The following is a 26,701-nucleotide window of genomic DNA, read 5'->3' as shown; positions in this document are numbered from 1 at the left end:
CTACCGAACATTCTCATTCTACTAATACATCAGCACAATCAAACATTTGTTCACAGCAGAACTTTAAGGTACCGCAGTGATGAAATGTTCATTTTAATTTTAATTAAAAATCAGCTACCAAGGTTTAAACAGCTGAGATCGGAAATCCAATTTAAGTGTGTGAAAACCAGCATTGCGTGTTATTTTTTTAGTAGTAATGATGCCTTTTTTTATATCAATCATATTCTCATATATAATAGAGAGGAAAGTTGGCATCACTGGGAGTGCGATGCGTTGTCATGGTGCTGCTCTCAAAAAAATTATAATTTCAATGTGTTGTATGATACGTATAGTTAAAAATTTGGTTGAAAAAGTTATTTTGAGTGATAGTGCAGGTGAAGTTGCACGAAGTGCAACTACGGGCGATCTACTTCAGCTCAGCTCAGCTCAATCATATTCTCATATATAATACTGTGATATTCTATTCAAAATGTTTCGCGTCGATTCTTGAAAGTAACCAAGGAATTGTTTGTGCATTAACTAGTATAACCTTCAGAACGAAACACGAGAAAGAGAAGTCAGTTCCACTATTGTAGGTTCTTTCGGCACCGGAACCCGGAGAACTGGTGTAATCGATGTCGGTTCGTATGGCCATCAACCGACATGGCGTCAAACTCTACTAGTTTTTATTCAAATTTTGAAGATTTGTTACGATTTTGACATCGTACTCTAAACTACGGTGTAATTTTTTTTATGAAATTTATGAAAATATGCAGTAATTTTTGGAAGGATCATAAGACCTATCAATTCACCATAAGAATGGTAATATCGGTTCTCCAATCTCTGGAAAAGGTTAGTAAGATCAATTTTTGGGCATATGACTATTACATCCCGTCGTTATCGAAATCCGGTAGCCAAGATAGCCGGAATCGGTTACTGTTTAGTTACTGGCTATCGATTTGTGTAGTTGTGAGTTCAGTTTAAAACAATTTTTACGGTTTTTGTTTCGTCGCTTTAAGTGACGGTGTACAATATACAATACTTTACCGGAACTCCATAGGGGACCACAAGACCTTTCATTTGAATCCTACTTTGTCAAAATCGGTTCAGCCATCTCCGAGAAAACCTAGTGAGATTATTGGACACAGACATTGCTCAGCTCAACAAGCTGAGTCGAATGGTATATGAAAATTTTCACTAGTCGTATTTTCAAGTGATTGCATAACCTTTTTATATGAGGAAGGAGAGAATGAAAATTATGTATAATTGAATAAACATGGTTTTAACCACCCAAACCATTGAGTAAAAATATAGATACAACAATACCACTACGCAGAAAAATAAAATTTATAAGTGAATCAACCCGTCAAAGTACTAAATTTTACAAGAATGACGTTGGTAAATCTGTAACGCGAATACTCAGCTTTTTCAATGTATAATTACATTTTTCTTCACTTCAAAATATACCAAATACAAATGTGGTAAATTAGTTGTAAAAAACCTGTTTTAAACCACCTAGTAGTGTAATGATGGCTTTCTCATAACAATCATTCTGTCAAATGTAATACTGCGGTATTCCTCAAAATAATTTTCTTCGATTCTTGAAGGAATAACGGGAATCGCTTTGTTAGGCCGTCTACTGATAATGATTACCGATTGGAGCAGTTTTGATATCGATTTAGAAATTTTTTTAAAGTTATTTGTTTCGCCCCTTTCAGTGATGGTATAAAAATTTTAACATACTTCACCCTATAGTTCCGAAATCGAAAGTCGGATCCAGATGAAATTCATAAGTGTTGTATAGAATCATAAAACCATTAATTTTTAATTTTAGTTTGTAGAAATCCGTCACGTCATCTTTTAGAAAAAGTAGAACGCATATTTGAACATTTTGCACATTTAACCCGATTACTCTAGAACCGGAGGTCCAATCCAAACAAAATTCAGAATTTTTGTATGGGATTACAAGATCTTTCATTTGAATCTAAGCTTGTGAAAATCATTTCAGCAATCTCTGACCAAAATTGGTGAACTTATTTTAATCATTTTCTGCACATCTCTGAACCGGATGTCGGACCCGAATAATATTCAGGAATTTGGTATGGCACTACAATACCTTTCAGTTTTAATCTAAGTTTGTGAGAATCCGTTCTTCCACTTCTAAAAAATTGGAGTAATTTCCGGTTTCTAGTACACGATCACTTTTTTATACTTACGGAATCTGAAACGAACATCCGGTATACCCAAAATCAATGTGTTTAGTCATCATCTAATCAAATCTGTCCAATTTGATTGTATTTAATGGATTTTTTTCGTGACACATATAAAAACACGCCGCTGAAAATGAAATTTTTACCTATCAGTTTATAATTCCGGAACCGAAAATCGTATCCGTTTGAAATTTAGTAGGATTATATGGGATTGTAAGACCTTTCATTTGAACCTACGCTGGTGAAAATTGGATGAGCGGTCTCTGGAAAAATCGATAAAACGTGTTTTGTTCACTTTGCACAGTTTTCCCCGAAATGGTAAGTCGGATCCAAATGAAATTCAATAGCAACCTATGGGACCATAAGACCTTTAATTTAAATCTTTGTTGAAGAGAATCGGATGAGCGGTCTCTGAGAAAATCGAGTGCACTTTTTTCATTTTTTTTGCATATTCTACTCCGTTACTCCCGAACCGGAAGTTCGATCCGGGTTAAATTCAATAGCAACCTATGGGACTAAGAGACCTTTCATTTGAATCTAAATTTGTGAAAATCGGTTCAGCCATCTTCGAGAAAATCGAGTGCACATTTTTGTTATATACACACACATGTTACATACACACACATTACACGATTTTTTCTAAGTTCGAAACTGACAAAGCTGTATGTTTTTAAAACCTGCCCTTTGCTTTAAGTTAAACTTTTAATTTTCCCTCATATATAGAAAAAATATTCGTTTCACGTCAATAAATAAAATATTGCTAAATAGATTCAAAAATATTGAAATTCACATATCAATATTGTCTAAAATTCAGGAAGAAAATCCAATGGTCGAATTACAATCTTGTTGCGCCTAAAATTATATTTAATTGCATATTAATCAATTGAACTAGTTTGATGTGCTTTTAAACTACGATATCACAAATTAATCACACAAACGGTGACCAACGAAGCGTTATCTTACTAGTTGTCTGTTGTAAACTTATGATGAACTTACATATGTCGGTCTGAAATGATGTAATTTCCAAGTGTATATTTTTAGTTTTCCGAAAATAACAGTTTAACCTGTAATAACTTCCTAGCACCGCTGTAGTCTAGATCCAATTAGGTGAAGATGCTACGACAGAGACAAAGAAACAAAGTGAAACGGTAAATCTGTCCTCATCATATCATACTACGAAAGTCAGGTCCGCACAGAAGTCATTTCCGGACCGTAAACATGAACTGCAAAGTCAATCAACACGTGTCAATCACGGATCATTAGGGTTTAGGGTGGCTCCATGCTCGGGATAGTCAGAAGTTGGTACAAAAAGAGAACCGCCATCAATCATATTTACAAGTGGTTGCAGCGCGTACGAACTAAGCGTTTGATCTTGTTACTTTTTATACAATGTTGCTGTAACTGAGATGGGCGGTAGCTGGAGGTTGGATTCGGGGTTATGAGGAACGGCGAAGTGTTTATATATCAAACGAGTCTAATTGATGACAATCTGGACGAATCAGTACGGGTGGGTGGGTATCACAATCTCCATTTACATTCACTAGATAATTAATCTTTAAAGGTTAACGACGTCATTTAAGTCTTCTTATGAAATGAGAACGGCTCGTCGTTTGATATTAGTGAATAAATCGACAAAATTAACTCCAGTGTCTCGCTAGGCCTCTGAACACATGAAATTGTTTGTAGTCTTGGAAGTCTTCATGAGTAGGCACTAAGTTAAACATGATTCCCAAGCTAAACATGACTGCCCATTGCAGTGTATTGAAACCAGCACTGATTTATCAAAGTGGGAAACAAGGAGACTTAATGGTGATTTATAAACAATCAGGTGACCGGTCGCCGGTCGTTAGTTCTCGCTTCTTTGCACGCCGCTCAGCTCCGAGCGGTGGTCAGCTAGACGGGTTAATCGCAATGGAAAGTAAGCGTGCTACTAAAGCCGAAGCCTTCATTATTTTGAATTTAATGGAAATAGGATGGATGAGGTGATAGTTTACTAAACATTATTTTGTTAGCTTATCTTAATCTCAATCATGTTGAACGCCAAAATAATAAACGGAATATTTGTTTCAAATCAGAATTATTCATTTCTCGCATATTTCGAACACAGTTCGATGCCTTGTCTTGAATATGAATAAGCCCAGAAATTTTTGTGAGCCATCTATGGTGAGCTAATTGCTAACCAGGCCCCTTTTAGCCGTTGATTTAAAATCGATCCATTTTTCTCACAGCTTGCCAATGAACTGTTCCTAAATGACACCTGTTTTCACAACACGAGAGCTTGTTCTATTCCACCTCATTCTGCGGTTACTCAATCATCCCGCTTCCACTTGACTTCCGTCGAACCAAACTTTGTACGATGTTATGCTAATCCAGACAAAATACATATTGCAGGTAATTAATTGGCACAACATCTCCACTAATCAGTATGTCTGTGTGTGTCTGTGTTCTTTGAAACATTTCATTCAAGAGTGCCAAAACTTGCTGACATAGAATATACAGAAGGACGGCGTTCGAAACATGTTTGCCACGGATTGACCTGTTTTGAATACGCCATTTCTTCGGTTGATGAATGGTTATATACAATCGACACATCGGAATCGGACTTGCCTCCCTAATGAAAACGGCCATCCAGAACGATTGAATATAGAACTGGAACTATGATTCCACCTACCATCCGCGCTAAACGATTCATTCAAGATCGCAAGGTACAGAGTTATCTAATGAAAACCGTTAATCTAGTGAACCGGACCCATAAAAAATGTTAATAACCCTGGAGAATTAAGCCTAACTCGTTATCTTAACATGTGAGCCTGGTGAGAAACTATCTAGCCCTCCTTTTGATCTGTTCTGTGTCTAGTCTTAATTTGGAATCATAAATTGATTTTTCGCCAACGGCTATAGTTTTAGATATTGATAATTATAGCTCACGTTAATCATAAATCTCCTAATCATGGCAAAGTCCGATGACACAATAAATTTCAATCGTAGCTTTAAACAAAGTAATATAAAAGAAAATGTCTATTTCAAACCTGTTATAGATTACAAACGCTTTTGATAAGGTTAATCATTGATGGATCCAGTTGCTGTATCGTGTGAATTCACGTCACGAATTACGTTCTTATGAATTGAGTCATATGTGGATTTGCGTCACCTGAAAATTTTTATATATTTTTGCTGTGTACGTTTGATAGTTTGCCTTTAATTTTTAAATGGGATGCATTAATTTAGGTTAAAGTGATATAAAATGATAAGTTTATTTCATGAAATTTTTACAATTACTTCATTAATATAGAATATTTCGCCAATATGGTATCTAATTGATTGATATACCAACTGATTTTTATCAAAAATTCAATAATTTAATAAAGCTTGAGTCAAATAAAATCGATCGCTGGACATTTGATTTATTTCTCATATTAAAGATATAACAAAGAAGTATTACTAAAAATGAAGGTTATTTATTGCACTTTTAGTGAAAAAAATATTCCGATTTAATTTTGATGAAGTCTCAAACTTTTCTTTGAATATCATGTCCCTTTGATATTCAATTCCTTTTGTGGAATGTGACCTTCTGGGTCAACAGAATTTGCAACCGATTTTTAGTGTACCTTTAACCTATAAAAAATTTATCAATTTTCAGTTGGTTTGACGTAAAGTCGCCATAACTAAGTTCAGTTTTGCAATGACTGAGTGGAAACTTATGGTGTTGTATGATGATCAGAGAGGATATTTGGATGTAAGGATGTACCTAGAATTTAAAATTTAGATCATTGTTCGATGTGCGCTTACCCACTCGGTGCTGTTGTAGAACTGTATTTACAACAGCTCAGGGTGACGGGAATGGTAAACGCGTATGCACGGATTGCATAAGAATGCAGGTTCGAGTCCAGCCTCTGAGCATGTTTTTTCTTTTCCAAAAACTCATCTTTCATGTGAGTTTCTCATTCGTTTGGCTTCTTCAACATATGTTTCCAATATGGCAAAGTTAAATTGTCAGCGTTAACTCAAAAACCAAAACTATTCAGCTCTCTATCTTTATGGAGCAGTTGCATTTGAATTCGAAGGATGTTTTTTTTATATTTTTTCGGCTTAAATTTTACATATGCATTACCAACTATTTCTGTCTATAGTATTGCTTCTTAGAGTCGAAGCAAAGATATTGTAACCGATTTAATCACAATTCGTTGATTCAATGAAATTCGAGCAATTGGCAAAATAATACGGCGGCTCAACTAATAAGATAACTATTGGTGCAATACCCCAACATAAAATCATAATCGCTGTTACGAGTAAGCGAAACTTCTTTCAAATATTGTTACTTTCAGATAAATACGTTAAACCTTCGAAGGATGTCTTTGTGCTTTTGTTTTGGAGATTTTTTGCGTATTTTTCTCAAATTCCAAATTTCATGAATTGCTTCAAATTTCAAGTACGATTCATTAAAGCCCAAACGCCTTCAATTGGCCCAGACACGATCCAATCATGACCGCGCTCTTCTGAAACCGAACTCCTACATAGGTCGTTTGATTATTCTAATTTGTGAGTGCACGAAATAATTTCCATCCCATAAGATAATTTTTGAATGTTACGAAGTTCGCCGGGACAGCTGCCGGTACAGAAAAAAGGGAGCAAGAAAAGAAAGTACAGGAACAAGTGCAGAAAGTACAGCGAAAAGTACATAAGCAAATGCAGAAAAACAGTTCAAAGTTAAAAGGTTAAGAGCAAATGTTAATGAGAGAACAATTTTTACTGATACACGAAGTGTGCAGGGGTCCGCTAGTTTCCAAATATTTCTCAAATGGGCAAAGTAACCGGCAGTCGGGTGGATTGATGTCTTTTTCGAAGAAACCCACCCCATTATCTTGATATCACTGTAAAGCTTATCCGCTGTAGTGACAGCTTGCCAAATCAAACCAAATCTAACAGTTTCGATTCAGCTCGGCGAACTGAGCAAATGTCTGTGTGAATATTTGACAAAAATATGCTGTCATTTTTTTCCGATTAGATTTTAAAAAACTTAGGCTCAAATGAAAATCAGTCTTGCCCCATGGAAAATTTTTGAATTCAATAGGAATTCGACTTCCGGTTCCGGAATTTCAGGGTGACGAATGAAAATCGATAAATTCAACAGTTTACTTTCTTCGATGAATGTGTAAAGATAAGCAAATTTCTCAAAAATAGTAAATAAATTCCACTATTTGATAGGTCTAACAAGATAAACTCACATCGGATATACAGGTCTTCGGAATCCCGTTCCAAAGCTACCGGAAACAGTGGTTAAAATCGTCCAAAACGAAACCCACTCACTTTTCTCCGATATGACTCAACCGTTTTTCTTGAGCTGGATTACACCCGAACGAACTTCCCTGTTTCTATTAAATGAACTATTTTTTTCTTCAAGAATATCACAGTAATATTGTTGAGAATATACGTAACATGAGAAAGGAATCATCACACCGCTACATGGATTAAAACAAGTTATTTTAATAGGGTTCTAAACACTAAACAGCAAGTACGAGTTCTTCATAATGAACTCTCCGCTGGTTTCTAGGCAGTTTTATTTCCAAATAGCCCAACTAATTTATTTTCTATGAAAAACCTACAAATTCTACATTTGATCTGGTTCTAGCAGATTAAATTCACATTCGAAGTGAATTGATTACTCAAACAGATTTTGATTGAGATAATTTACCATTTATTAACTCAATTAGTTCCATATTCTATCACCTGGAATTAATTGGCTAGGACTCAGATCTCATACCTAAAGCAATGTTCACAATGAAGTTGTTCTGGAAAATTCGCTGGTAACAGAAGATTTTTTAAGTCATTACATGATTGAAGTTAGGCACTTATCAGTTCCAAAAGCACAAACTGAATTTAATTCTTCTATCATCGACAACCTTCAACTGCTCCTTCGTCGACATCAATAGCAACATTCTTGTGACCCTACTATGGAATCCATAGTTGAGGACCTTCAAAAGAAAATCAAACATAGATTCAGTGAAGAATTCCAACAATATCTTTTATGTAGATAGGCAAAACCGTTCACATCAAAGAACATCAGAACTTGATAGTTCTACCGAAAGAACTAGTTCTATTGAACCGTTCTTTCGTTCTTCTGACACTTTATATTTCTTCGAAAATAATACGAGAATCACAAATTATATTTCTTAGTAAACAGATTCAATAAAAGTGGGTTCTATTTGCATGCTTTTCTATCAATAATCATTTTCTTTTGCATACGCGACCTTTTAAGCGAATGTAGGCGCAGCTTCTATCAGACTCCTCAATCCTGACACCATTACGAAATACGCAGTTATTTTCAGGGTGGTAAGTGAATTGCGGAATTCAATTTTCTGGTTTTTAACGGTCCAAAAATCCCAGTTTTCGATATAGGTTAAAATCGCCTGTCTGTTTTTTTTTAATTTCCTTTAGTTCAAACTTTAAACAGGTATTCAAAGGCCCAAACCAGTGGCGTTTCTAAGGGGGGGGAGGGGCACTCACCCCGGGCGCAACGTTCTTAGGGGGGCGGTAAATCTCTCATTTTGCCCCGGGCGCCAAATTTACTGGCCCAAACCTAACATTATAATATTAATAGGAAGGCTCAAAGCTCACCTTCCAAATCACCCGGTAGAAACTCTCCATGCCTGAAAGCTCATCCTAGGAAGGGTCAATGTCGGTCGCCAGATGCCGCTACCAAAGTGGAAGATATTATTCCTAACTCATTCAAATTTACCATGTGGTAAAGGAAGCGGACTCAACATAACCAAAGTGACGTGGAAACATTTCAGTCAATTAAGAACTCTATCTATCTACACTAGCGAAAAACAATTATTTAACTTTAAGCAAAGATTGTAATGAATTTAGCAAATTAGATATCATTTCACGGTAAGTATAATTTATTTCAGTATGTTCATAATTTCTAGGCCTAGCTTTCTATTAAATGCGTTTTCTTTCTCTCTCTCTATACTAGTTCGTTGGTGTGATCTGAGTTCAAGTCATCACAATCGCTTCAGAAAGTTTTTTTTCGAGGTATTTAAGCTTTATTGTGATTTTAAACGAATATCAGCTTGTTAGGGACAATACATTGACCAATGACTTGTCTCGTAAGCTGTCCATAATCCATCCTCATACCCATTGGCATTTCATAAAAACTAAACTGCTCAACTTTTGGGTACGTCTTTTGTTTTAGTTTGGTTGCCTACGGGCCCGAAATCCTTCTAGCAGATGAATCCTCCTTACAATTGGAGATATCATAATCCGGCCCTGGATCACTCTCAACTCCTTCAAATACATTAGTTCTACTACACCGCTTGTTGTGATCCTGCTTATTGGTAGTATGCCGTTCTCGGAAATGTTTGATAACGCTTCAAGTCGATCGATTTCAACGACTTCACGATTTTTGAACCTGACCTCGAGGGATTTTCGAAAATTTTTCGGCTTGCAACTTCGATCAGGTGATAAGGATAATCGTGATTACATTTTCAAAAAGATATATTTCAAAACGAACAAACTACTTCCAACACGTTCTCGATCCGACAACTAGGAGTGCTACAATATAAGAAACATTGTGTCAAGATATTGAATATCTAAAGAATAAAACACCGACCCTTCAAAACTACTTCGCGGATCCCGTAGTACCCGAAACCCGACCATCTCTACTGTATAGTGCTATACTGTATAGTGGATCAATGTCTTGTTCTACGTAAGTTTTGATTTCGCTTGCAGACTCTAATACCTCAGCTGGTTACGGAGATCGTAAAATGCCGGTTCGAAGCCGAAATTCTGTTTTTTTTTTCATCTCGCGGGTAACGACGTTATCGCAAAACATTAGTGTTCCAAGATGCACATATCCATCCACCGATACTTTATGACAACTATTACGCCCGCACCCACGCTGACCACCGGTAACCATGTATTGGGTTTTTGTGGTATTATTCGTAAGTAAAATACTCGTTGTCTCCTTTTCTAAAGACACTAACACTGGATGTTGACGAAAGTTAACCCTGACAAAAGTTTCATCATCCTTCACGATGCAACACGATTTGATGTACAAGTTCGTGTAAAGTTTCCGCACGCAGATTTTTTCTAAGATGTTTCGATTCTCATTTTGAGTGCAAGTGCACAATATTTTTCACGGACAATATATTGTTTCCAAAAAAAAAATAATAGAACTACTATATTACAGCTATGAAACATGACAAATGTAAACAATACGCTATGAAAAAGATCAGGTTTTTTTTACTCATACGGTTCAAAAGCTACAGAAGATTTTCAGTGTACCATTTTTATCGAATACTCCCTTTAACAGAAAGTCAGCAGGACCTTTATTTGTTTTTACGAACTCTTAATGGCAAACGTCTATAAAGTTATTCTTTCCATAAATTTCAATAAAGTGACATATGTGAAATCAGCTATCCCAGCCTGACTAATCTCAACGTTATTTCGGTAGGCGGAGTTCAAATAATATCGTAGATCATATACCTATCAAGTTCAGTAAACTGTGCCGTGGTGGGCAGCCTCGAAAATCATTCACCATTTCATTACGAACCCGCCCAGATATAATATTTCTATGATTTAAACCGATCACGCCAAAATCGAAGGTGGACTCCGCAGTGGACGGCAAACCGACTCCCATAGACACTTTGCAGCCTGTTCGGTTGAAAAGTTTCATAATGGTGCAAAGCACGATTAATGTGGTTGAATTGGGCTCCCCACTGTGGTTAGATTGAGAGACTCTTGGGATAAATCGGCCTTTCCGCCACGGCTCCCACGCAGAGAGCGACCTTGCGTTAAACGATCTTCTCACCGACATCATCTACCGTTTATCACGACTGTTTGGCTTCTTTTGCTACCGGTTGAAACAGCATAAATTGAAAAGTAAGGAAGCATGTTTCTTGTCGGCAATTTCGAATGATATTTATTTACCTAAATCCACCATCAGGGTCCAGCTGTAGCGACATGAATATCAGCATATCAGCAGATCTGTAAGCAAAGAAACGGAAAGAAGTAAGTAATTAGTTAAACAAATTATAGTCAATTTTTCATTTTCACAAGCTTAATACTATACTTGATTAGAGACACGAGTTAAAATTTAATGACAGATTATGATATAATCAATTCAGTTGCAATAAAAATACTCTTTCGTGGCCATAATATCGAATCCAATCATAAGATCAGATATTTCCTTAAAATCTCTATAGGGAGATCTTGCAATCAACAGAACATTACTTCAGTTTATTTTTATTTCCTGCTCCTCAAAACAAATCACAAATACTCAATATACTCGGATACATCTGGTGAGTCTTCCACTCGAAACCAATCTTCACTTTACGCAGGTTGGAGGGCTTATCTTGATTTTGTGTCATCTATCACTCACCACAGCCCCGGTGACAGTTCGCAATTAGAAAACCCCGGTGGAAGGTACTCTGTCACGAGACAGTGTGAGTTGACAGCTAACGGCATGCTGTTAGTTCTTCCCGACTGGTAGCATCTGATTGTACTGCGATGGCCATACATACAACTAAACCGAATGTTATGTAATTAGCGAATTCCTTCTACCTCATTCAGCCGATATTGGATTCCAGCCCACCGCAACGATGGTGATCAATAACCGACGTTGTACAAGTGGTGCTAGTACGACATGCTGCTTTCGTTAATCGGTGACACGATCGAATTCCGCCTTCCGAAACATGTGAAGGCAATAAATGGGGTCACGGGCGATCGTGCCAAAGTAGGGCGGTATGAATAGAAATTATCTATGTTTGGTCCGGTAATAGCAGTTGCATTATGTAAGAATTGAGGTGGAATTCGTAAGCTGCCTGCAACAGTATAAAGATTTGGAGGATGTAATTGATCGATTTGAATGGATCTAAGTCAGCTTTATGTAATGATAATTCTTTGAAATGACTATATGATCGTTATTATTATTTTTTAGATATTTGGTACAATATCTACTCAAAGTTTAAGAGAGGTTTGGTGAGGAAGTCGTTCGAATTTTTCGAAATTCTTCCTGAATACATAAGTGGAAAAAATATTTTTAGTGTAAACGTATTTTATTCAATTGCTCAGCTACGATTTTAGGCACATTCAATCATACCAATAATGTCTAAAATATGTCGGAAGGAATCTATAGTTATTCGTATCGATATCATTCGTAAGATTACAATATGGATTAAATTTTTCTTTCATTGAGTCCCAGTCTATTTTACAGTTATACGATTAAGGCAGGGGGTAAGCGATAAAAAGTTTCGGAAAATTGTTTTGGCATTAAAAATGCCTTACTCTTCAGTATACGGGGCCGGGTGTCAATTAAAATTTTGTAAAAATAGCCGCAAACTTTTTCTGTCATAAATTTGGAAGATAATAACTCAGTCATTTGTTGATGGATTGATATAATTTAACAACCATTCGATTCGGAAACTTTGAAGTTAAATATGTACGGCATACTATTGAAAAACTGATAAGAATCGACTTATGTTTTCATCCACCAATCCCAGCTGTCCAAAATGATGTCATTTTATTGTTCGGCATAGGAGGCTTTGCGTAGTATGAAGAGGAATCTATTATCGGCCCCGGGTAGTTTTATCAATCAAACACTTTTCAGGAAACTATGTTGGTTTCGCACTTAGCAACGAGGGTTTGAGAAAAACTGATATAAAAACCAGGTTCGAAACTGACTCGATTTTCAGTTCAACAACGTTAAAAGTAGGTTCGAAACTAACTTCAAACAAACGGTTTGACAGCAGTTAGGGTAGAAACTGGGTTAGGTTTGGTATCAAGCGAAAACGACGTATAAATATATGCTTCAAAATATTTCTTTGCCTAGCTGATGCTTGCCTGTGAATGAAACAAGTAGCTCGTCTAGTGAGGTGATGGCTGGATTGTCGCTTTTATATTGTGCGTTGGAGCAATTTCCTGCTCTTTGCGGCACACCGGGTTCGCTTGAGTATCTTATATATTATATCCCATGTAACAGTTCGGCTGAAAAGTTCGTATCGTTTAATAGAAACACACATTTTTTTGCCAACATTCGTTTTTATTATTCAACATATTTGCCATCAGGGGCGATACAGCGATTATAGCGATCTTCAGACTTTTCGATACCATTTTTGTAGTACGATTTGCCCTTTGCCTCAAAATAGGCCTCAGTTTCAGCGATTACCTCTTCATTGCTTCTAAATTTTTTACCAGCGAGCATTCTCTTGAGGTCTGAGAACAGGAAAAAGTCACTGGGGGCCAAATCTGGAGAATACGGTGGATGAGGGAGCAAGCCCAATTCGTTCAATTTCAGCATGGTTTTCATCGACTTGGGACACGGTGCATTGTCTTGATGAAACAAAACATTTTTCTTCTTCAAATGAGGCCGTTTTTTTGAAATTTCGTCCTTCAAACGCTCTAATAACGCTATATAATAGTCACTGTTGATGGTTTTTCCCTTTTCAAGGTAGTCGATGAAAATTATACCATGCGAATCCTAAAATACAGACGCCATAACCTTACCGGCCGATTGTTGAGTCTTTCCACGCTTTGGGTTCGGTTCATCGCGTGCAGTCCACTCAGCTGACTGTCGATTGGACTCCGGAGTGAAGTGATGGAGCCATGTTTCGTCCATTGTTATATATCGACGAGAAAAATCGGTTTTATTTCAATATAACAGCTCCAAACACTGCTCAGAATCATCAATTCGTTGTTGTTTTTGATCGATTGTGAGCTCACGCGGCACCCATTTTGCACAAAGCTTCCTCATATCCAAATGTTCGTGAATAATATGTCCAACACGTTCCTTTGATATCTTTAGGGTGTCAGCTATCTCGATCAACTTCACTTTACGGTCATTGAAAATCATTTTGTGGATTTTTTCACGTTTTCATCGGTAACAGCCTCTTTTGGACGTCCACTGCGTTCATCGTCTTCGGTGCTCATATGACCAGTACGAAATTTTGCAAACCACTTACGAATTGTTGCTTCGCCCGGTGCAGAGTCTGGATAACACTCATCAAGCCATTTTTTGGTATCGGCGGCAATTTTTTTCAACAAAAAGTAGTGTTTCATCAACACACGAAATTCTTTTTTTTCCATTTTTTTCACAATAACAAAAGTAGCTTCACTCAAAATGCAATATCTCACAAACTAATAATCAGACAGCTGTCAAATTTATACACGTATCTTTTGAAGGTTGGTATTAACTGAAAATGGTATGGATTTAATTCTAGTGGCGCCCTCTCATAGAAACGATACGAACTTTTCAGCCGATCTGTTATTTAATAAATTTTTGGTCAATTGTTGACATTAAAAACGCCTTACTCACTATTGGATGCTAGGTGTCAATTTAAAGAATGCAAAACTTACCGCGTAACCTTTTTCTGTCATAATTTTGGATGCTCATAACTCAGTCATTTGTTCATGGATTTATATAATTTAACTACCAATCGATTCGGAAACATTTACTTAAACTTATGAGGTAACGTCGTTTAAGTATTTCAATTGCACACCATTGAAACACTGGTTTGAATTGACCTATGTTTTCACGAGCCAATGACAGTCGCAGTCAATGATGGCATACTCTCGTCCGATTGGCGCAGTATGAACTATAGCACAAAAAGGAATCTATAAATATATGCCCGAATACATTTCTGCTTTAGTTTACCCATGGCTCAGCTTGATTCTCCGATAACCAACTTATTTGATGCGCTTATATCTTGGTGATTTGTCGATGGATTCTTCTCATTTTACTTGATTCGAAAAAGTTTAAAAAGGTTTTAATTTGTCAACGGGTAGCGTGCATACTGAAATCTTCATTTACTTACGAACAACATGGTTGTCAGTATAAAGTTGTGTTATGATGATAATCATAGATACTTCTTTTCCGTTAAATGTGGCTAAACACAATGAACTGTCGCTCAGCATAATCCCTGAGACCTTATTATTGAAGCAAACAATAATCATGTAACCTAATTGAATTGTTAGAAATTGATTTAGTCTTATAAAGCATAATATGTTGGTCTAATCTTGCTTCTAAGAATCTCATAGAAGAATTCCGGACTAAGTGTAACAAAAACAATGCAATGCAAATCGTTATGCAGTATCAATTTGAACAAGCTGTTGTTCCATCATTAAACGTTTCAAAAGATTCGGAGCTTAGTACAAGTAAGTTGCACAGACTAACATATATAGAATTATTACATGCAATCAAATAGAGCAGGGGTTCCCAAAGTGGTCGATATAGACCCCTTGGGGTCGATATAGACCCCTTGGGGTCGATATTCTTGTTGCGGGGGTCGACGTTAACAAAAACTGACTATGGGGGTCGATGAGGTCTAGAAATCGACCCCCTATTATTCGATATAAGTTGTTATTTGAAATATTTACGCTAAAAAGTTGTGTTTATTTGACCATCCGCAGAAATTGGTAAGTATTTTACATTAATATTAAAAACGTGCTTAATCCACCTAGCAGTGAGATGATACCTTTTTTTATCAATCCGCATGTGTGTTTTTTGCATGAATATGCTTCGGTTTTCATGACATTATTTCAATGACCGTCGTTTCAAGCGGCAATTTGACATTTTAATCACTCATTACTCTATCTAAAAGTGGGACAATCGATTAAACATTCCATGATATGTCGAAGTAATTTCCACTTTAAAATTTAGAGTAATTTAAGGTACTTCCAGAGCCGGTGTTCAGGAACCAGCATAACCTAAACTGATTCGTATGGCCATATGACGAATAAATTGCAATAGTTTTGAGTCCAACTTTCAAGCATTTCGGGATTATCATTTTCTATATCGCTTTTAATTTTAAAAATTCATCCTCCTGTCATTCCAGAATCGGAAGTCAGCATTGGATAAAATTAATTATTCTGTGTGGGACTTCAGCCATTTACGAGAAAAATTAATTACACAATTTTAATTTCGTTTCACATATCATCATGTAGTCCCGGAACCAGAAGTCGGATCCAAACATAATTCAGGAACCTTATTTAGGAGCATACGAATTTTCATATGAATCTGAGTGTGTAGAAAATGGTTGAGTAATCTTCGAAAAAAAGGTAAAAAAATGAGTGAAATTATTTGTCACATACGCATTTGCTGATCTCGACGAACTGATTCGAATGGTATATGAAAATTATGTTCTTCCAGCATTTATTGCAGTCAGCAGTTTAAATCAATATTATTATGAAATTGTTCTGAATTCAGAAGTACTGCCGTCTTTCCAATATGTCATATTCGAACGATTATGTTGCCAAAAACGAACCGTGCCAAAATCGGTCCAAGGCAAAATGCAATGAAAAAAAATACTGTACACAGTCTTTTTGGTACTTAGAAACAATTGTACGTAACAGTATAAAAAATCGTTTTTTACGTTGCTCCCAAGCATTTCTTTGCCATACAGCGCCCAGAACTTCTACTGCAGGAATATGGGTGAAAAGTTGCTTACACAAAAATTTCGATATCTCCGTTAAAAATGGACGAATTTTAATAATCTATGGCTTGTTGAATAGCTATTACCGTTCGGACTCTTCGTCTGGAAACAAATTCTGTTTTCAAGGTCAAGCGTGACAGATACTGTCAAAAAACTAAAAATTATGACATAAAACTTCATATAACTCAAAAAGTAAACATCCGATCTCATAATCATTCAATAGCGTTCTGGGCGACGGGGGGACCTTTCATTTGCGACTAGTTTGATCAAAATCGGTCCAGCCATCTCTGAGATCTCAACCTCTTTGTTGACAACACACACACGCACGGACATTTGTTCAGTTCGAGCTGAATCGGAAAATTTTTCGAAAGTTTGAGCGAATTCTATACCTATTTTTTATATATATAAAAAAAGGTAAAAAGCAACAAATTGAATTTTCAAAAAAATTTGTTGATGGGGGTCTGAGGCCTAAATTAATGTTAGTAAAGGGGTCCATGACCCAAAATAGTTTGGGAACTCCTGAAATAGAGTATCAAAGATAAACTCAAGATAAGCTGATCTGCCATTTTACATTTGGATTTGTTTTATAGCCGACGAAATTACATCAATATCCTAAATGTATGCATTTATATCTTTGTACATACTTGCGGTACAGCTATCGATATTTAAGCTTCTCTTCGCCAAGCTGGTGTTCAAGTTTTGTATGCACACAGTTATTTTTATAGCGTTAAGTATCTCTACCATTACTACCATTTTGCAATTTCGTTTTAAGCGATAAACATTTTCTCATTGTTAATCGAGTTCACTTAATATAAATTAGAAATTAATCTTAAGCACTCAAAATTTACCCTGGTAGTAGTCTTGGCATTACATTCATTTTGTGGAATTTGGCCTTTCTGTTTCAACAGACTTCGCAGCCGATTCTTAGTGTACAGAATCATTGCATGGCTAGTACTATGGATCCTACTGACACTAAGAATCCTTCCAGGTCGGGGCTCGAACATACGACGACTGGCTTGTAAGACCAGCGTTCTATGCATTGAGCTGCCAACCCGCGCAAAATTTACCCTGGGGTAGCTGCAAATTGCTCAGGCGAAAATGATATAACATGGAATTTCATCCGAACTTGCATGATACAGGATCAGAGCATACCAATTAAAGCTTCAAATCGTTTTATGGCACTTTTTGTCTTGCTGTCTAGCAACAATCTACATCTAGCATGCTACACGCAGGATTAAAACGTAAGCTACACAGAAAGAAATCCGTTACTGCTGGTATGATTAGAAAATCATGAAACCAATCATTTCAACTTATCATGAAATCATGAGCAATAACTCTTCTCCCATAAAAATTATTCACGGTTCGAAAATGCGTTACTTGAAGAATGCATTTCTTTCGAAGCTCGTAACTCTAATTTTCTACCCGGATATTACTTTGAACCCTCTGCCTCAAGTGATGTGATAGATTAATAGATTAATGGTAAAGCAAAAAGCAGACATTTAAAAGCAAGACCTACTGAAAATGTTTACTTGATCCTGAAGCATGTTATTTAATGATCGTGTTGTTTTACCAACATAACACAAAAAATAAAGATAATGAATCGAAAATTGACATCATAAGAGACTAAGCACGACTACGCTTTTCATTTGACAAACATCAATGTTACATTTTGTATGTTCGAATGTATTCTTACATATTTGATGTTATCGTTGTTACTAGAATAATGTTCCGAGAGCAAGCGTTTGATTCGATTGTGAATTTAGAACACCATCTAACAAAAATCAGAAAAATATTTTGATCAACCACTTTAATTAATTTGTATATATATATATATATATATATATATATATATATATATATATATATATATATATATATATATATATATATATATATATATATATATATATATATATATATATATATATATATATATATATATATATATATATATATATATATATATATATATATATATATATATATATATATATATGTATATAACAACATGAGCTGTATTGATGCGCCTAAATATTATGAATAAGACGATTTTTTTGCAAGGACTCGACATAGAGTTTCTTTTTTAAAAGCTTTGATTCACTCGTGTTTTTTCATTCACTTCGTTTAAATGTTCAAATTCTGAAACACAAAATAAAAACTGAAGTAATGAACGCAAGTAAACACGTTATCTCTTGCCTCGTCGTTTTTCAAAAACAGAATATTGTCATTTTAAAAGAAGTTCGTCGTGCTTTGCACTGAATTTATATTGCAAAAATGACCATCGTTGCAAAAATCACACATAAGGCCTGAATTTATGTTGCAAAAATTACCATCGTTGCAGAAACACGCCTGAAGTTATACCCAATAACTTCAAGTGCGTTACGTTTAAATTTCATCGAAATCAGTCCGAAAAGATCATGATACGAGAAATTTTAATCATGGTGTATTATCATTCGTCTATGGCAGGGAAATCCGGTATGCCAGAGATTTTTAGCAGACAAAATATATTTATATATATTTATATGTGGAACAGGTAGAATTTAGGTAAGCAATTCGCCGGTATGTATGTTGGTTGTGAACGAATATATCTGTAAATTGTTTTAGCTGTAACTTCTTCATTTTTCAAAAGGCACAGATGGGATAGCCATCAATCTGTAGGTTTTAATAAGAGCTTTAAAATAAAAATTATCAAAAAAAATCGAAACCCTGATTTTTTTTAATTTAATTTTTTTAGTTAATTTTGAAATTATTGAGAAAAAAAAACTTCTTCGTGGACACCATTTTTGTACGATGAACGGTTTCCGAATTACAACGAGACGTAAACTGTTCATTTTTCAAAAGGCACGGATGGGATAGCCACCAATCTGTAGGTTTTAATAACAGCTTTAAAATTAAAATTATCAAAAAATAATTAAAATCATGCTCTTTGTATATTTTATTAGAGTGCCCAATCGATTCCCTACAACTGCATCCTAAACGCCATTTTTGTACAGTTAACGGTTTCCGAATTACAACGATTTGAAAAAGGCAATTTTTGTGAAATGCAAAAATACATACGCCCTTTTCAAAAATCAGTCGTGAATCGAATTGATCTCTCCATCGGTTCAAAACTTATGGTTTGCCATACTGAAACCATGTGCAAAGTTTCATCCAAACCGGAGAAGGTCGAGTCTGATGATCTGCTAAGCATTTCTGGAATTGCTCGAATATTGCAAGTGAACTGGATCCTTCTACTTCTCATTTGCTATTTGAGATTTCCATCAACCTGGTCTTGTATGTAAGAAAACTTCCTACGGTTATGCTACCATCGATCCGTCATCTTCCTCTCTTTCGGGAGCAAATTGCACTCTAATAGACAAGATGTCTCTTTTAAATGTGTATTTTGAATAATGTTCCAAAGCCGATCTTAAACAACAATCCAAAACGTTTCTGGTCTTTCGTAAATAGTAAACGCAAGCAGGTAGGCCTCCCTTCTACTATGACTCTTGGAAATGAATGTTCAAATTCATCTACTGGAATTTGCAACTTGTTCGCTAAACACTTCTTAAGTGTCTTCGACACAATTTCATTTGATCCTGCTCAGTTGGAATTCGGGCTCAGAGATGTTCCTTGCGATATTATAAGTCTTGGTAACATTCAATTCACATGCGAAGAAATAATTTTTGCGTTGTAAAAACTGAAGTCATCAACATCAACTGGCCCAGATGGTATTGCTCACTTATCTTTGTGCTGGTTCTAAGTTATTCGAAATTCTCGTTATCAATGTTCTGTTTCAAAAAACCAAATCATACATATCGACCGATCAACATGATTTTTTCCCCGGTAGATCAACAGCTACGAATTTAGTTCAGTTTACGTCACACTGCATCAGAAACATTGAAGATGGAGCACAGGTTGATACAGTTTATACAGACCTTAAAGCAGCGTTCGATCGTGATGAACATACTCTGTTACTAGCGAAAATTCGAAAACTAGGTGCATCGGAAACATTCACCGATTGGCTCAAATCGCATCTTGTTGGCGGACAACATGATTAACCGATCGGACATTTGGATTAACCGAATCAATACATGCTAAGTTCCTCCTCTATGCCCTCAGAGCTTTACCTTGGCGCAACCCGACAGAATCACCACCTTATACTGATCGTTGTCGATTACTGGATATGGACACACTTTTAAAAAGGAGATATATTTCCAGAGCTGTATTTATAGGGAAGCTATTGATGGGACAAATTGATGCTCCTAATATCCTTTCTCGAGTAAATATCAATGTACCACCTAGAACTTTAAGATCGAGGAAATTTTTAAGACTGGACTATCAACGTACTGACTATGGACAAAACGAACCAAGTTTTAATAGTGCCTATGAATGTTTTGATTTTTCCATTTCATGTGATGTTTTTAAAGATATACTAAGAAGATTAATGTAATGTATAAGTGTAATCCCATAATGTAATATGAAAATGTATGTATAATTGTATTATTGTCAACCGTCAGAAATGATGAAGGGGTTTTTACGCCCAATTTGACGATTGAATTATCCTCAATTGGGCTTTTCCCCTTCCAATGCTTCATGGAGACTATAACAGGTCGGATGAAGGAATAAGAAATAAATAAATAAATAAATAAATAAAATGATCTCTCATTGAAGTCATGCAAACCAGTACGAAAATTAATTGACCTGATTTTTCAAGTACTTAGCGATTTGAAATCAATAATTTGTTTGAGTAACGTGTCCCATAGCCAGAATCTTAACACGTTCCTGCAGTTTTGCCTAATCTATATTGCGGTTTATAAAACCCATATCAGAAAAAAATAATCACTAAACTGTAGATTACGATGGGTTTTCTCAATAAATTTTTGATTTATTTGGCTCAATTTTGGCGATTCAAAAAGTGAAGTACAAATGTATATGGCATGATAAAAAATTTATCGGATTGATAGTTTAGGAGCCAGATTTCTATCCCTATACTTTAGCATAGTAAATACTAAAATTGTTTTTACCTTTCTTATATAGAAAGGTTATACAATCATTGCGAAAATCGACTTTTGAACGTGTTTCGTATACCACTCGACTCATCGTTCGTCGATTGCGCAAATTGTCTGTGTGTGTGTAGCATTGTTTTGTACTAACTTTTCTCGGAGATGGCTGAACCGATTTCCACAAACTTCCTATTAAGTTCCTGAATTTTGCTTAGATCCGACTTCCGGTTCCGGTGTTATGGGGTAAAATGTGCAAAAAATTCAAATATATGTGCTAACTTTTCTCAGAGATAGCGGATCAGATTTTAACAACCTTAGATTCAAATAAATGGTCTTATAATCCTTTACAAAACTTCTGAATTTCATCTGGATCCAACTTCCTGTTCCTGAAGTATAGTGTGATCAATGTAAAAAATCCAATTTCAAATTACTTAGTCACTTTTCTTCTTTTTTAAAAAACTTAGATAAGAATTATAGGGTGAAGTGTTTTAAATATTCTATACCACTACTTAAAGAGGCGAAACAAAACACGGAAAAAAATTCTAAACCGACCAATAAACCATTCCATTCGATCATTATTATCAGTAGACGGCCAAACAAGCTGCTTTTGCTATCTTTACGTCTCGTCTTATGCTCGTCAGTGCAGAGCAGTTCAAATTGAACTGCTTACTGTGAACTTGAACAGTTCAATTTGAACCGCTAGGCAGACGTAAAGCTATTTGCAACACACTTGTAATAAGCACCGAAGAACCCCTAAATGAGCTGCTTTTGGCTATCCTGACTCACAGATTCCGGTTCCAGAAGTACTGAAAATAGTGGTGATATATTCCAAAATGGACCTCACTCACTCTCCACAAACTTAGGGTCAAATGGAAGGTTTTATAGATTTAACAAAAATTTACACCGTTGTTAAGAGTACGATGTCAATATCGTATAAAACTTTCAAAATTTGAACAAAAACTAGTAGAGTTTGTACGTCATGTTAGTTGATGACCATACGAAAAGATTTCGATTGTATCGGTTTTCGGGTTCCGGCTGTGGAAGTACCAACAATAGTAGTACTCACTTCGTTTTCTCGTGGATGACCTAACCGATCAAAGAACTGTTTAATTCTGTAGGTTATACTAGTTAATGCACAAACAATCTCTTTGGTTTCTTTCAAGAAACGAGGAAAAATATTTTGAATAAAATACTCATATTATATATGAGAATATGATTGATATGAGATAGGCATCATTACACCACTAGCTAATTTCTAACACGTTTTAAATTTTTGAAATCAAACCTTCCTCTTGGACACTTTTAAAAACTCAGCACACAAGAAATTTGACTAAAGCTGCAAACTGAATTCCGACTGTAGTGTTTACCAAGATAATTGAAATTCAGGTATACTTGTCAGTAGTTTCAAATATGAAGCATCAGAAATGGATTTCAAATTTAAAATTAGTTGATTTTGAATTTGTCTAGAAACAAACTATAAAAAAACAGAATGAAAATGATGTAATAATTTGAAATACTTGAAACTAGTCTGAACATTAAGTTCAGATTATTTACTTAGGAATATACTTTAAACCGATAAAAACAATTGTTCCTATTGTGTACACATTTAAACGCTTGTTTTCGGATTTTTCCACACGTATATACAGCAGTAGAGAGTCACTCCAAGCCATATGATACCAACGCCAAGTAACGCAAAACCTATGTAAATTCCAACCGCCCGAAGCGTGTCAACAGTCTAAAAACATATCAAATGAATAACCAACTGTAATCAACTGATATTTCAATATACCTTCAAATCGTCAATTTTTTCCGACGTTAAAGCTACTCGTTGATTAACCCAGAATAGCGGCAACACCAAATCACGTAAGCCTTCTGTACATCTGCAAAAAAACGTAGTTAGTTCTGAGAAAAAACTTTATTAGGATCAACTCACTCCAATCCGTAATCTTTCACTTGCAGATTATACTGCAATCTGCCGTTCACTTGCAGCGGAATTCCTGAAAACGGATGCATAATGTATTGGAACTCGTGGAGCTCATGCGCGGGATTAAGCCCATCCAAATGAACCAGGTAGGTTTGGTCTGCTAGATAAAAATGTGGAAAACTAACAAACAACGGAGCGCCATATTTGCATCCAGAAATGTCAAGTATGCCTGGCTTGACAGCTGGGCACTCATCAACTGGCGCCGTGCATTGGCAATCCGTTTCTGAATAGTGGTGTCCGTTATCGAAGACCCGACTATCTCCAATCCAAGCCATTCCATCTAGTCCTTCAAATTTTACTTCTTTATCGTACTTCAAGCTGAAGGCACTGCACACATCCGTGATAAACAGATGATAATCTTCCGGGTTTCTAATTTGATCACTTGACATGGGAGGATTAACCTGACCAGTTGACCCATGCACCTTACCACAATCATCTCGGAAATACGGAACAGTCGATTCATTATTCCAAGTCCTTAGCAAACCGCTGTTAGTAAACTGATCAGTGCCCGTTCCCATTTGAAAAATGCCATCATACTCCACGCTGGTGTTTCGACCAGCAAAATATGCAAACCCGTCGAAGTCAGGTACATTGACACCTTCCGGTAGAAGACTACTTAGCTTTTTCATGGCATCTAGCAGTTTATCTTCAACCCCATCAAACAAAATATCTCGCACGAGAACATTATTGTAAGTAATTCCATCAACCAAATTGTTTAGTCTGATAATTTTATCAAGCGAGTTTGCTTTATCTGGATCACCATTTACCAATTTTCCAACAGACTACAAAAAAATTGATTTTCCAATTAATGCTCTTACTGGCAACAATCCCCATCTACTCACCATTAGGAAGGTAGAAGGAGTTGTCACGGTGTCGGTGTAAAAATCTCCCTTCGATTGGCCCGGAACATACGTCCAGATTCTTTTCTGCCGGAATGTAATAGTGTGTTTTGAATCAAATTCTATGTCATGTCGTTCGTGATCTTCCAAAAACACATACGGCCCCTTTTCGACGAATTGTAAGGGAATGTTCTCCTCGGTGATAGCTTCAGGATTTTTCCAATCCCAAATGTAAATATCCAAATATTTAGGAACTTCAGATGTAATCCAGTTTTCATAGACCTGACTGCCTGGTTCCATTATGAATTCCTAATGTAATTACGTGTTAGTTTTGCAAATAGCAAAAAAAATTAGTTACTCACTTTCCGCGCCATTGATTCCACTATTGCTGGTAGGCCAAATCCAAAAAATGCTGCCAGACCAAAAATGATCACCACTCCAACGAAGGAACAAACCTTCTTGGTACGATTCGAACAATTACAACAGCAGCCCATATCGCAGCTACTTGCTTGAATTCGCAATACGTACTGACTAAGTATGCCTTACTTAATTTGAAGCTAATACTCAAACTACCAGCTGGATCATGCTATCGCTGAGATAAAGCCTTTTTGAATCAACATCAATAATGTTTTCTCCTCTAGATTTAAATGGGAGGTAGATCTGGCAAAAGCGAATCGTTATCATAGTGATAGTATGAACCAAAGATTAAATAACAAAAATTCACTTTAGCTGTAGCAAATGTTAGTTATGTACACTTGATTATTCAATCAAATATACTAACTTCCGAGCTTTTATTTTAGTAATGAGCAGTTCCAGAAATTTACAGAGACACAATCAAGATCAACTTTCACCGATTTGAATGACACTTTGTACATCTCTTCAGGGGCTCAGTCAAGGGCCTTGTGCTGACCATATTTTATCTGAATCCTTTCATATGATGGTTCAGAATAGTATAGTTCCAATTTTTAAATCAGATCATTCCAAAAACCCACCCGATAGTTACTCTCTCAGGTTTCAATAATAAAATTGATAAATTACTCTCAAGTCGTACAACTTGTAACTTTTTGGACAGACGCAGAGTACTATAGAGCAGTGGCTCCCAAACTTTTTACAGCACGGACTCCTTTGGAGTAAAAGTTGTCCGTGGACCCTTAGGTTTGAAATTAACGTTGCTGTGAAGTTTGAAAAAACGACTTCATAAAGACAACAACCACTGTCATTCTAAGCTTAAGATAACGCAACAAAATGCACTGTTAAAATGAATTTATTTATTTATTTCGTCAAGCAAATGTAGACTACATATAAATTGTTTACAATGTTCACTTACATACTACGCATTATTTCTACGACAAAGCTGAGATTTGATTTGATTTTTAGACATAGTAAGGTCAAGATGTTCGCAGTATTGATTGTAATGGCGCATTATTCGATTGACTGGACTGAATTTTGCATAATTTGTTCTAGCTTGTTTTTCTAAAAATAATTTCCTGGAACGTAATTGACGGCTAGGTATATAAAAATTTAATTGCGATAATAATGGAGCTGATTGAATGCGTTGAGAAATAATGTCGCTGATAAAATAAAGCATTGCAAAGTCGCGGCGTTCTTTAAGTGTATGTATATTGATGAGCATGCAGCGTGCTTCATATGATGGTAGAGGAAATGCTGTCCAGTTTAATTTACGAAGTGCATATAAAAGAAATTGTTTTTGAATAGATTCGATGCGTTCTTCGTGAATAATATTGTATGGATTCCATACTAGGCTGCAAGGTTCCAAAATAGGTCTGACATATGTAGTGTATAATAATTTAATTGTGTATGGGTCCTGAAAGTTATGACTGAAGCGTTTAATAAAGCCCAGCATGCTATTAGCTTTATTGATTATGGTATTGTAGTGTTCCACAAAAGTGAGCTTGGAGTCTAAGATTACGCCTAAATCTCTTACAATTTTACATTTTTCTACAAGTTGATTTCCTAGATGTATGTTTATAGGTATAGTTTCATTTTTCCTACTGAAAGTTATTGAGTTACATTTTTTTACATTGAGTTGGAGTAGACTTTTGCAGCACCAAATGTGGAATAGATTGATTTCGTTCTGGAATATTACAGCGTCGTTAATATTTTTAATTTCCATGAAGAGTTTCATGTCGTCTGCATATATAAGCACTTTCAGATTTTTGAGTATGAAGGAAATGTCGTTTATATGTAAAATGAAAAGGAGAGGCCCTAAGTGAGAACCCTGAGGTACGCCAGAAGTTACATTGATTGGTTCAGACAGAAT

At 35.9% G+C, this 26,701-nt stretch overlaps 2 protein-coding genes across 6 annotated transcripts in view; both read right to left on the bottom strand.

Moving 5' to 3' along the window:
* The window catches only part of LOC131431618 (serine proteinase stubble), a 409,964-nt gene that overhangs the window by 108,651 nt on the left and 274,612 nt on the right, over window positions 1–26,701 (bottom strand). For all 5 annotated transcript variants that reach the window (XR_009229703.1, XM_058597443.1, XM_058597444.1 and 2 more), the window contains one exon: window positions 11,118–11,174. Coding sequence is in view for 4 of the 5 variants with exons in the window: in XM_058597443.1 (XP_058453426.1) it covers window positions 11,118–11,130 (13 nt within the window). In the remaining variant the exon portion in view is untranslated. The remainder of the gene's footprint in view (window positions 1–11,117; window positions 11,175–26,701) is intronic.
* Window positions 23,112–24,955, bottom strand: LOC131431621 (protein croquemort-like). The gene is made up of 5 exons (XM_058597448.1): window positions 24,783–24,955; window positions 24,424–24,729; window positions 23,531–24,363; window positions 23,387–23,477; window positions 23,112–23,332 (listed from the first exon to the last, which is right to left on the bottom strand). The coding sequence occupies exons 1-5, from the start codon at window positions 24,912–24,914 to the stop codon at window positions 23,204–23,206; spliced, it is 1,491 nt and encodes a 496-aa protein (XP_058453431.1). The 5' UTR covers window positions 24,915–24,955; the 3' UTR covers window positions 23,112–23,203.

The sequence above is a fragment of the Malaya genurostris genome, chromosome 2 (assembly GCF_030247185.1).
Source record: "Malaya genurostris strain Urasoe2022 chromosome 2, Malgen_1.1, whole genome shotgun sequence".
Taxonomy (NCBI): domain Eukaryota; kingdom Metazoa; phylum Arthropoda; class Insecta; order Diptera; family Culicidae; genus Malaya; species Malaya genurostris.
The sequence above is the reverse complement of the archived record's forward strand: the minus strand, read 5'-3'. Positions and strand labels throughout refer to the sequence as shown.

Coding starts and splice junctions, on each gene's coding strand:
- LOC131431621 (XM_058597448.1), bottom strand. CDS start 24,914: ATGGGCTGCTGTTGTAATTGTTCGAATCGTACCAAGAAGGTTTGTTCC. Junction 24,364..24,423: donor CTCCTTCTACCTTCCTAATG/GTGAGTAGATGG, acceptor ATTTTTTTGTAG/TCTGTTGGAAAATTGGTAAA. Junction 23,478..23,530: donor GTGAAAGATTACGGATTGGA/GTGAGTTGATCC, acceptor GTTTTTTTGCAG/ATGTACAGAAGGCTTACGTG.